General features: G+C 37.7%; 1 protein-coding gene across 1 annotated transcript; it reads right to left on the bottom strand.

Annotated features, from left to right (window-relative positions):
* Nucleotides 1–3,953: 3,953 nt before the first annotated feature.
* LOC140279669 (lysosomal proton-coupled steroid conjugate and bile acid symporter SLC46A3) lies at nucleotides 3,954–11,063 on the bottom strand. The gene is made up of 6 exons (XM_072374830.1): nucleotides 10,958–11,063; nucleotides 10,218–10,433; nucleotides 8,218–9,100; nucleotides 7,307–7,390; nucleotides 6,902–7,058; nucleotides 3,954–5,653 (listed from the first exon to the last, which is right to left on the bottom strand). The coding sequence occupies exons 2-6, from the start codon at nucleotides 10,410–10,412 to the stop codon at nucleotides 5,536–5,538; spliced, it is 1,437 nt and encodes a 478-aa protein (XP_072230931.1). The 5' UTR covers nucleotides 10,413–10,433; nucleotides 10,958–11,063; the 3' UTR covers nucleotides 3,954–5,535.
* Between the last annotated feature and the right edge of the window lie 280 nt (nucleotides 11,064–11,343).

Raw genomic sequence — 11,343 nt, forward strand, 5'->3', positions numbered from 1 at the left:
AAAATGACTTCACATTGTTCAGGGGTATTTGTGTATGAGATCGATTGCGTTCCTATTATTTGTTTGCTTGTTCCTTTCCTTGTTTGTCTTTTTTAAGCTAATCCTGTCAGGGTATTGAATTCTCATATTCTCATGTTCATCTGCAAAAGGCACCAAACATAAGAGAGGTATGTAAAGTGGGTTTGTTTTTAAACACTTTGAAGCATGTTTGGTGGGATGACTGGAGATGGCAAAGGGAAAGGACACATGAAGGGTCTGTGGTTTAGGTGTGTCCCGATAACTGTGGCCAAAAATTTATATTTGAAATGTTCTGAAAAGTCGGTCAATCCTCTGAAGTAAAGGAGTCCATAGAAAATTAGGGAGGTAATAGGAACAGTAGGGAATACAGGAAACATACATTATTGGCAGTTAAAACAGGGAAAAGACATCTGTGGAAGGAGTGGTAACCACATGAAGCCGCAGGATCCAGATGGGAATGGAAAAGAGTAGGCAACTGTGAATATATCTGTGAATACAAACAGATAAATCAGAGAAAACAAAGAACCATACAGAAGAACAAAGGGGAAAGCTGAAAATTGAAAAATGTGTCAAGACTGTTCTTTGATGAAGAATTAAAAACTTTCACTGAAAAAGCAGAGTGAGGAATCACAGTAATCATGGCTCTGGTACAAGCACACAACCTACAAATATGCACATTAATAGCATGTTGTGAGTATTGGTTGATAGGAGCAATCAACAAACACATCATTTGAAGCTAATGGCACGTCTTCCAGGAGGCCAAAACCAATACAACTGAATTAATGCTTGACCGTCAGCAGTATGACTGCTGTAATGGGAAGGAAGAGAAGTAAAAAGATGGCTGACCTCCAGCTAATGGTTAAATGACAATAGTGCATTAAATGTGCTGGCCTCGACTGTCTATTTTGTTCATTGTTTATTTTGCACAGTGGCCCAGTGGTGGTACTGCTGACACCCAGTTCAACCCTCAGCTGGAGTCTTTCTGTGTTGAGCTTGCATGTTCTCCCTGTTCCTGAGTGGGCTGATCAACAGCCAACCTGTCCAGGGTATAATCAACCTTTTGCCCGATAAGATGAGCTCTGACTCCCCACAACCCTGAGCAGAATAAAGATAATATAGAAATGGATGGATGGAATCCAGGCTGACTTGATTAAGCTCCAGTGTGGTCCTAATTTTGATTCTGTTTAACAGCAATCCCTTGTCTTAGCCTGTTAAAATCACACAGAAAAAAACATGTGACTGCCTGGAAAAAGTTAAGTGTTTCAATATCTGTTTCAATAACCTCCTAAAGTATCCCATTAGGTAGATTCTGTTTGACCTGCAATGGCAAATTATCATTTAAACAACAAAAAATATATTATCAGACTGAAGCACCGAATCTACAATGATGCCTTATAATGAATAAAGTAAAAACATGTGTTATGAATGATGTTTTCAGTCATATTTGGCAATGATTTCATTGTGATTCAACCAACATTAAAAAGTCAGTCAATGCAGAACATATTGAGACAGTGCTGATGAATGGTGGTATTTTTTATGTCAAATTTGAACTATAATAAAAATGTCACTTTAATAGTTTTATGGTATCTTTTAATCATCTAAGCTAATAAAATTATGATCCACTACAGATTTTTAAAGTGTTCTAATGTGTTTTAATGTGTTCTGAGTTTGTAGCATTTGAGAAAAAAAAGTTTTATTAACCAGTCAGCCTAGCACAAGTGATTAAAACAACCAACAAGTTAATAAAATTAGGTTTCAAATTCATAAAAACAAGAAGAAATGTTCAATGATCTGAGATGGGGGTGTGTCATTTATCTGTTATCAGGGTTTATAGCAAAATCAGCTTAAATTCTCACTAATACCATTGGTGCTACTGAGTGCGTTTACCATATGAAAACTGAGTATCAAAATAGTGTGATGAATGATTCTCAGAAGATCAAATCACTCCAGATCTGGAAGCCTTTCCAGCCTTTCTATTCCAACCTTAGCTTCAGTCACACAAACCACCTCAAACGGGTTTTCATACTATAGTGAATTATCTCCTCTCGGGGAGCAGAGGGTTGCGATAAAGAGCAGTCTGTTAGCAACTCTTTGGATCAACATCAGAGATTGGGCTATTGGTGATGTGATGTGGTGCGGTGCAGATGATCACACTGCTGATTCAGCTGTGTTTGGAAACCAGAAACCAAAGACCCTCTATCCCCTGCCTCCTTTCTCAACCATACTCTGTCAAGTTTCCCTTTAATCCCCATCGACCCCATTGCATGCCAGACACACACAAGCCACCACGACTGTCTCCCCCTAAGCTACTTACCCCTGGGAAAACTGAGCAAACTATCGTCACTGCTCACCACACCTTCATCTCCAGTTCAACCAGAAACCTCATTTGGTGTAGAGCAAGCCCTCCCTCAGATGATCCCCTGTGTAACCTCCAGCACTGAATCTAATTCAAACTCATTTTCGGCATTACCTTACAATCAAGCTGGAGTCACGGATCTCAAGAGTTGAGGATGGAAATCAAATAGCTGCACATTACGATCAAACGTCATTGGGGTTTCCATGACTGGAGCTGGTCCATACTGACTTGCCATGTATGGCCTGAATTTTCAAAAGGAAATTGCAAACACTTTTATGACCCCTCTACAGTTCTTAAAAGCAGAAATATGGGACTCCTTTGAAGTTTTAGGTGGTCTGCTGCATGTTTTCAGACACGACTTGGTCCTCTTTTTAGCATACCCAAGTCTTGCTCTTTTGAACTTTTTTTCAGAGCTAGTTTCTCTATTCTCAGCTCCTTGTTTTTGTCCTTTGGTGTCATTCACGTTTCTCAATCAAAACATCCCACGGACAAACCGGTCCAGTTCAAAGCAGATACCTTGTGATGCATCACATGTAACTCTAATCTGATTTTACGAGCAATATTCAGCACAGATTCATGTGAAAGAATTACATTACACATTCTCCAAAGTATCATCCATCTTTTGCAGTCCACTTCATCCACTTTATTTACATACTAGCCCACTGGTGCAGTAAATAAGCAACCATGCAATCTGATAGCTGGCCTGCCAGGATATCTGATGTCCATCTATCATCCATAAGACTCAAACAATTTACATGCCTACACCGTGTCTTTCGAATCTCACTTTTTCCCAGAGACAGTGAGAAAGCAAGAAAAATGTGTTCACATACATGTTTGTGCAAACGATGAGAGTCTATCAGGAGGACAAAGACAGGGAACACCATTGGAAACCCTTCAGCGTGAGATCTATGAAAAGTATTTGGACATCCTCAATGCCCTAAGAGGTTAGGGATAAATGAGGATACATTTTTTACACTATCAGAATGGGAGTCACGCAGCCACAATTTAAGGAAAACATGAGCAATGATCCTTTGTTCAGCTTGATCACGTCTCTGTAAGCCTGGGACAAGAGTGACACCTAGTGGTCAGTATAACAACAGCACCATTCAAATATAGTGTTACCCTAACTAAGAGTGAAGCTTAAAAAAAATTTAACAGAACTGCTCCACAGGCACAAATGGTTTATAGGAGCTTAACTTCCCAAGCAAAACGATATTTTCTGCACTGCATGAAACCACGATCAGAATAAATGACGGAAACAACTGTAAAAAACTGTAGATATCTTTGTCAAAGGTGAAAGAGCGTGGTGGAAATTCTGATACTGAAACTTGCAGCTTATTTTATAATGTAAGATGTTTATTTTTCATAGATGCTCCTTGCGTGAATTCTGAGTTCAAGGTTAAGACAGAAGGCTTGTTAGACAGAACATCCCTGATGTCAATAGAGGATACACTGTCGACTAGATTCAGGCTGTCAGAGACAAACACACACACCTGAGAGGGTACTTGCTAAAGCTCTTCGTACAGCAAACTGTTGAAGACTATTGATCGGTACTATTCGCAAAGAAGAAAAAGACAACTCGGTTGTGCACTTTCTTTATTAAGGTGGTATTTTTTTTAACAAGTACAATATTATATTGATATTTGTGAAAGAAAATACAGGTACGTAGGACATCTGGCAACTGAGTAGATGTGCCTGGTTATTCAACTTGGCATTTTATTTAAGTTCCTCCAGTCCTTTGAATTCCTTTTTACATCAAAATATGGGCTTGCCTGCAAAATCATTTGGTTTTTGATAGATGTAATTGTTTAAATTTCAGCTAGCATTAGGAAGACTTGTTTATTAAGATGTAATTTAACAATAATGTACAAAGTGATGCGAAATACTACATGTTATTCACATAATAATATCATTTAAACCTTTCCTACCACATCATTTCCTTTTTCTTGAAAACTAAGCCTAGAAATCAACCACAAACATTGAGGCTGTAAATAGAAACCATTTACCTCTTTATAAAGTTGTTTCCTTCAAAAACTGCTTGTTCCCCAATGCGGTTAACTTTCCTAATGCTTTTGATTGCTTTCATACTTTCCGTATATTCACATATAAACATTGCACAATTCCACAGAAGTGAGGAGGTAAAAAGTCCCTCTTTAAACAAACATTTCTGACACGATCATCACATCTCACAATACAAAAACAGAAGACATCAGCAAATACATGAAACAATTTAAAGTGTCCCAGTCAGATTATTCTAAGTTATAAACAGTGTGAATTTCCACACAATTGAAGGCTGTAACATAATACAGAATGTACATTTATTAGGCATGTGAGTATTCTGACCATAAATTGTTTTTGTGCAATTCTTACAATTACAAACTATACAAGCTTGCAAGCATTTGTGTCATTTTTCACGTCAAGTCTTTGTGTTTTAGAGGAAGGATGTTGCCTAAACAATTAACACTACAAACCAATAAGTCAGCATCATTACTTTAAACACAATGGGCTAAAAAAAAAAAAAATATTAACTATAAAAGAAAAGTCGGGAATGCCTAGCAAGATGTAACACTATTAAAACACCTAAACTATGGAAGAAAAACACCAGACAATAAATAAAGGGCTGCAAAAAAGGCACTGAGAAGAAAAAGCTCTAATTACCAGGACAAAACATAACAACTCCTGATCCTATCCTTCAGTGCCGCTGTATTCCAGAGAACAGATCCCTCATAAATGGGCACGAAAGTATTCCCCTGAGAAAGACAAAACTCACATTTCCTTTTTAAAATATAGGTGTAGTTAAATTAAATTTTGGATTGACTGGAATCATTGTATTTATTCAATAATAAGGTTAATCCTGAAGAATACAATTCGCCTGATAACTGCACACATTAATGCACGCTCTTCATATCCCTTTACTGAAATCTTCTGAACCATTTCTCCATTTTTGCAACCATCTTGATATGAATTCAACAAAAAAAAAAGAAGAAAATTAAACCTCTGAAGCTCAGCTGATTTGCCAATAACTCAAACAAGCACATGAATTGCACTGTACTGTGTATTGCCAACCTATGCAGCTGAAAACAAGAGTCAAAAAAAAAAAAAAAAGAGTAAAAGTAAATAGATTAGCAAAGCGCTGGCATGGTTGTAACAGTCCATGTGCCTCAGCTAAGAAGAGGGCTGTTGTCATTTACATCCTCAACAGGACTCTCTTCCACTGTTGTGATTGGCTCTGGCTTTTTGTCCTCACTGGCAGCATCTACACCGATTAGAACCACCACGCTGAAAAACAAGAAGAAGTTACAAAGGGTGACATATTTCTACCTTTTACCAGTTCAAGAATAAAATGACAGAGCATTCATCTTGAGTATTACGCAAATTCCTTCTGCACAACTGCATTAGCCTTCAGTTAGTCAAGTTTTCAGAGCTAAAACAAGACATAAACCACAATTATGACATGAAAACAATGTGCTCACTTTCACGTGAAGGATTATCGATTTTATTACATGAACTAAGGAACTGAGGAAAGGCTACAACAAACACGTTAGTTACACATTGATTTAGAAGAATCCAAAGAATTCAAGCCTTTTTTTTTTTTCTTTTAATGAAAAATAAATGTGCGTGGGGAGCCAGACAAGACGTGTTTGTGCACTACCCACTGAAACTACAGTTTGTGGGTGCTGAGACTAAGATTGCTGAATAAGTGTCTTTGTTATTCCATAACTGAACATTGTGTAAGGAAAATAGCAGGGCATGTGACACATGTGCACGCACTTTAGGAGTTTTATGCTTCACGCTACACCTCTTTTGTCTACTCAGTGAAAAAAAAGAAACACATGCAAGAACACAAGGGCTAACATTTGCTTTTATCCTTAAATTTGTTTTAAAATGACACAGCATTATTATCAATGGCGGTTTACTGAAAACATAGCAGAGATATAATCCACGTGTCAGATTTCTACTATTACACAAAGAGGGTAACTGGTGAGGGAAGTTGAATAAAAATGAAGAACCAAGCCTTCCTTCTTTCTTAGTGGGTAAGTCAGGAAAAAGCATTTCTCTTTTCTGCAGTAGTCCGGAAAAACTAACGAAACTGTGACGAAGCAGTAAAAAAAAAAAAAAAAAGGAAAAAAAAAGAAGCCGTTTCTAATCCAACTCTAGCCAGAGTGTGGCTCTATACTTACATCCTGATAATAATATGCTGTGGTTTTTATTGCCTGAACAAATTCATTATTTTGTTATGCCAGAGTCATGAATGCACCACAGAATCTTTTATTCATGTCTCTCTTATGGTTCCTGCTGGTTACGTGCTATATCATCAAAGGCGAAAATAATTAGATTATATCTTTATCTAATATATTCCAACCGATTACGCTTGGAGGATGCAAATCAAATACATTTAAAATTTAATTTTACTCATTTTGATTAAAAAAAAATATATATATATATATTTACACCTGATAATTAAACATAAAGGGCTGACATTGTTTGCTATTGCTGTGTAAAAAAATGCTGGCAAAATTAACTTACCCAAGGACAGATATAGGAATGACACAGAGTCCCGCAGCCAAGAGGAATACAAAACCAGGGTACCAAGCTACCGTTGCAGCGTAAATACTATTGAACGTTGCAGAAGACACATTGTTGGTCAAACTCTCCAGAAAGGAAAGACAGGCAAACAAGGCTCCTGCAAAAAAACAAAAAAAAACAACCACGAGACCATGAGTTGTTGTTTTTAAAAAAAAGTATTGGTAGAATATGAAACTGCAGGCGATGCCAACAATTAAAAAGTTTACAGGAGGTATTTTTTGCTTGAACAAACAGAAACTGCAAGTGCAAACTGAAGCTTCTTGGATAGGTCACAGCTCAGTGGACTCTGACTCTACAAACACAGACATGGTTCCGTGCTTCTTGCAAAGCCCTAAACCCACTCACCCTGCTCAGACTTTGAGATGATCCTTGACATCATGGACCGCAGAACAGGGAAAGGCATGATAGACAGAAGCATTGGCAATCTCACTGTGATAGTGGTGAAAAACAAAACAAAACAGAAGATTCAAACCATACCATACATCATACTGCTGCTGTTATCATGTTACTGTAATTACAGGAACCTTAATTAGTGAGGGTTGGTAAAATAATACATTACGTGATTGTTTCTAAACATTATGTTTGCTAAAACGTAGCCTTGCTAAAGGTGTAGCCTTTGTAATAAGTCTCCAGCCAAATAATATAACTAAAATAAACAAAGTAATGCTAAAACATCACAATGGTTTAATGTAATAAATGTAATTACCAAAGTAATAAAATATTCTGTAAACCATTTAACCTTTTGTTTGACCTTGTAAACTGTCAATCAGTAACCAGTAAAAGTAGTTTGCAATGGTTTTTCAGGGGGAGCATGGTTTCTATCATACACTGTATTGTAGGTGCCCTTTGAGGCACTTATATTGGCTTCAGATTATATATTCTTGTAATTTAATTTTTTTTTTTAATTCTATAATGTGTCTTTTTCAAAACAACAAATAGATTTTTGTGGGTTTTTTCATCCAATTGGGCTTGAATGTCCACAATAAACACAGAAACGGGTTTTGTTCATTGTGAACATGTAAAAATCCCTCTTAACATGAGTCTTCCTGCTATGGCAATGAAAAAAAAAAATCAAACAAAAAAAACATAAATAACATAAAACCTTATCCGAGACCAATGCCTGGAAATACACCAAAATAGGCACTCCACAGGGCAAAGTTAAAATCTTTTTTACATCAGCAAAAGCCAGACGTCACCTTCACGTCAACTAAGTAAAATAATTGAGCAGCTTTTTTTTTCCGTTTTTTTTTTCTTACCTATGAACATCAGTTCCGTAGTCTTAGCAAATGCCAACAGGATCAAGCCTGAAGTGACGGACAGGATTCCCAGCAGGACAATGACCAGTTGTGGAACACCACAGTATGTGAATGCTGACACTCCCACAAAACTGGTCAGGAACACTGTGGTAGACAGTGCTGCGCCATAGCCGATCAAAACCTCTGTCCAGCACAGTGGCTCATTGAGCTCATATAGTGTCACCAAGGACATACCACCTACATAGGCAAAGGAGAAGCTGATAAAGATGCTCAGCAGGAGGACCAAAGCAATTTTATTCCTGTAGCTGGCCCTGGCAAAGATATAGTAGATGCCAAAGATCATGTGTTTTATTGTCGAACGGTGGTGGGACTCATGCAATATATTGCTATCAGTGGGAGCCGTCTTCACAGTCTCTTCTAGGATGAAAATAGCATAGAGTAGGGTCAGACACTGGAACATTGCAGAGGTAAGGAACGGCCAGTTAAAGCCTGCAGCTCTCAGGAAATAACCCGTTGATATTGCAGCAACCCCAGACAACAGGCCAATCATCATGTCTATTCCAGCCATACGCAACGTCTTCTGACGTTCATCCTTGCACAAGTCTGCTATGTAGGCGAAGCAGCCCCCCAGAAATGTACCCAAACCACCGAACAGAGAGCTGAGAAATGAGGATCCAATTAGCAGGTAAATGTTGAGCTCAAAGAAGGACACGGTCAAGAAGGTTGAGGTGTAGATAAACGAGCCAATTAACGGCATAATGATGGTGATCTTGCGTCCTCCCCGGTCGCTGTAGGCCACGAGCATGAGAGTGACAATCAGAGATGGGATCGTGGAGAGGAGCTCTGAGTAAAGAGAGAAGAGAGAGGCCTCCCTCTGAACCACCTGGTAGTGCAAACAGAGAGAAATTGAGAAGTTTAAAAAAAAAAAAACTATATAGAACACATTTTACAGTTATAATTGAGATTGACACTTTATAACAACAAAAGTAAATGACAGAATTTTGAGCATCTGCAGATGTTTCATGTGAGGTTTTCTCGGTGAAGACCAAAAGGAACAAAGCCCTCTGCAAGCAGGTGTAGGTGTGACTATATTCAGTTTAAAACAGGATTTTCCACTCTGAGCGTCTTTTTACTTCCCTGTTGTGTAATATTTATAAATGCATAACTCTACACAATAAAAGCCATCTAATTTGTACATAAAAACATACTCTAATCCTTCCTTTGATTATGGTATGCTTTGGTGTGTTTAATGCTCTTTATATTAAAACATGATGCTATGTGATCTGAACATATTTAAGATGATCTTTAATCTCATGTCACCGCAGTATGTGCAATATGTCAGTATTCAGAAAAGTCAATTTGAGTCACAAGTAAGCCATGCATATCACCTTATTTGGCAGAAAGTGTTCTTAGAATATGTGCTGTGTTGTTAAAAAAAAAGGGGATCTTAAAGGGTTATCGGAAATGTTTTGCTGTTATGACAGAGAAAGCAGACAACAGATATGAATAGTCGCTGACATACAAACAAGCCTGCATATATTGATATGAAGTCTGTTGTCCATGGAAGGCTGACTTCTTCAACTCTGCAAATACTGACATTATTGATACAATTTCTGCCCCTTCAAAACATAAATATTCTTTTTTTACTAAAAAAAAATATATAAATGAATACTGGAATGGTTCAAACAAATAGTAAGAGAAAGTCCACTCAAAGATTAGTGTTATTAGTCACATGACACTATCTGGGAAGTATCCAATCAATCGTTTTGTATGAAGTTAACTGGTGAATAAAATATTACCAGTTTATCATTTAGTTTTAGAATGATTTTCACTTTCCTTTTAGTCCCTTCAACTTTTCCACAACACATTCACTCATAGCTTGTTTCGTCAGAGGGAAAATTAAAAGCAGCTCGTTCCAAATGATGTTAATTGAGAGTCCTCAGTAGGCTGTGATTTACATGCATGAATGTCCCCTTTACATCAAGTAATTAAAAACTAACCTCATTAAAGTTTGTGTGGTTGCTGCTGATGTTACTTGGAGCACATCTGGATGTGTTGCCAGAGATGGGATAAGTGGTGTTGGTCAGCTCCTGCCAGAGCCTACGGTATACATACTGCTGCACAAGTGGATAGATGAGAAAACTGCTGAAAGCATACAGAGCCACCACGGGCTCAACAAGGTAAAGACCCTTCATGTTGAGGTGTTGAAGGATTCCCTGAAAAAAAAGATGAAGAAAACAGAGAAGAACATGAACAGATAACAAGGTTAACTTTACATAACTAAGCTGATATGAAGGAAACCTTTGAAACGTATGCTAGTACAAAGACTACTAGGGATATTCCTGCTCAGCAACAGCCCAGTAAGGATTTCTCTACTGCTGCATTAGGTGACAAACAGGTAAGGCCCACCCTTTTCCTCTTAAAACTACAGAAAGGAGTCAAGTAACAAGAATGGGACTGCGTGAGAGAATCAACAATATTTGTTTGGTTGATTTTGTCTTATGGTGATTATTGAAGAAACAATATCGATCAAAGACTATCCGGAGAATTAGTACTACTATCATCGGGAAGTTAATAACAACCATGTGATCTGGTTTTAATTAATACAGCAGCAGATGCTGCAGGATGAGTGGGGTCAGGTCAATCATATGAATAATTAGATAACGTAACAGAACCCCAAGAGTTTAGCCTTTATCGAATTTAAAAGGCATTGTCAAGACAGTATAACGTTAACACTTACCGGTTTAATTAGTCATCTGGATCACGCTCTCACTTTTACTAACAACCAGACAGTTCGTGTTTACGACCAACGTTGTACGGCTTGTTATATACACAAGAGCACAAGGTTATGAAAGCTGGGATCCCGCCCTTAGTCATATATGATTGGAGGGCAGTTTATCAAGGCTGCTTTGATTCGTTGGAAGTAGCTGTCACTCATTTAGATAAAAGTGGACGAGAACATTATGTTACTTTTTATGAGGTAGATTGGCCGGTTAGTTACTGCTTTCACTACATTTGAAATTCCCTGAAACAACGTTCAGTGGACTTAGCTTTGTGTCTATTTAATTTCCTCACTCTAGATATTTTGTTATATAAAAACCTTCAACATACCTGACATACTTACGG

The sequence above is a fragment of the Leuresthes tenuis genome, unplaced genomic scaffold (genome assembly GCF_036924035.1).
Source record: "Leuresthes tenuis unplaced genomic scaffold, fLeuTen1.0.hap1 SCAF_21, whole genome shotgun sequence".
Taxonomy (NCBI): domain Eukaryota; kingdom Metazoa; phylum Chordata; class Actinopteri; order Atheriniformes; family Atherinopsidae; genus Leuresthes; species Leuresthes tenuis.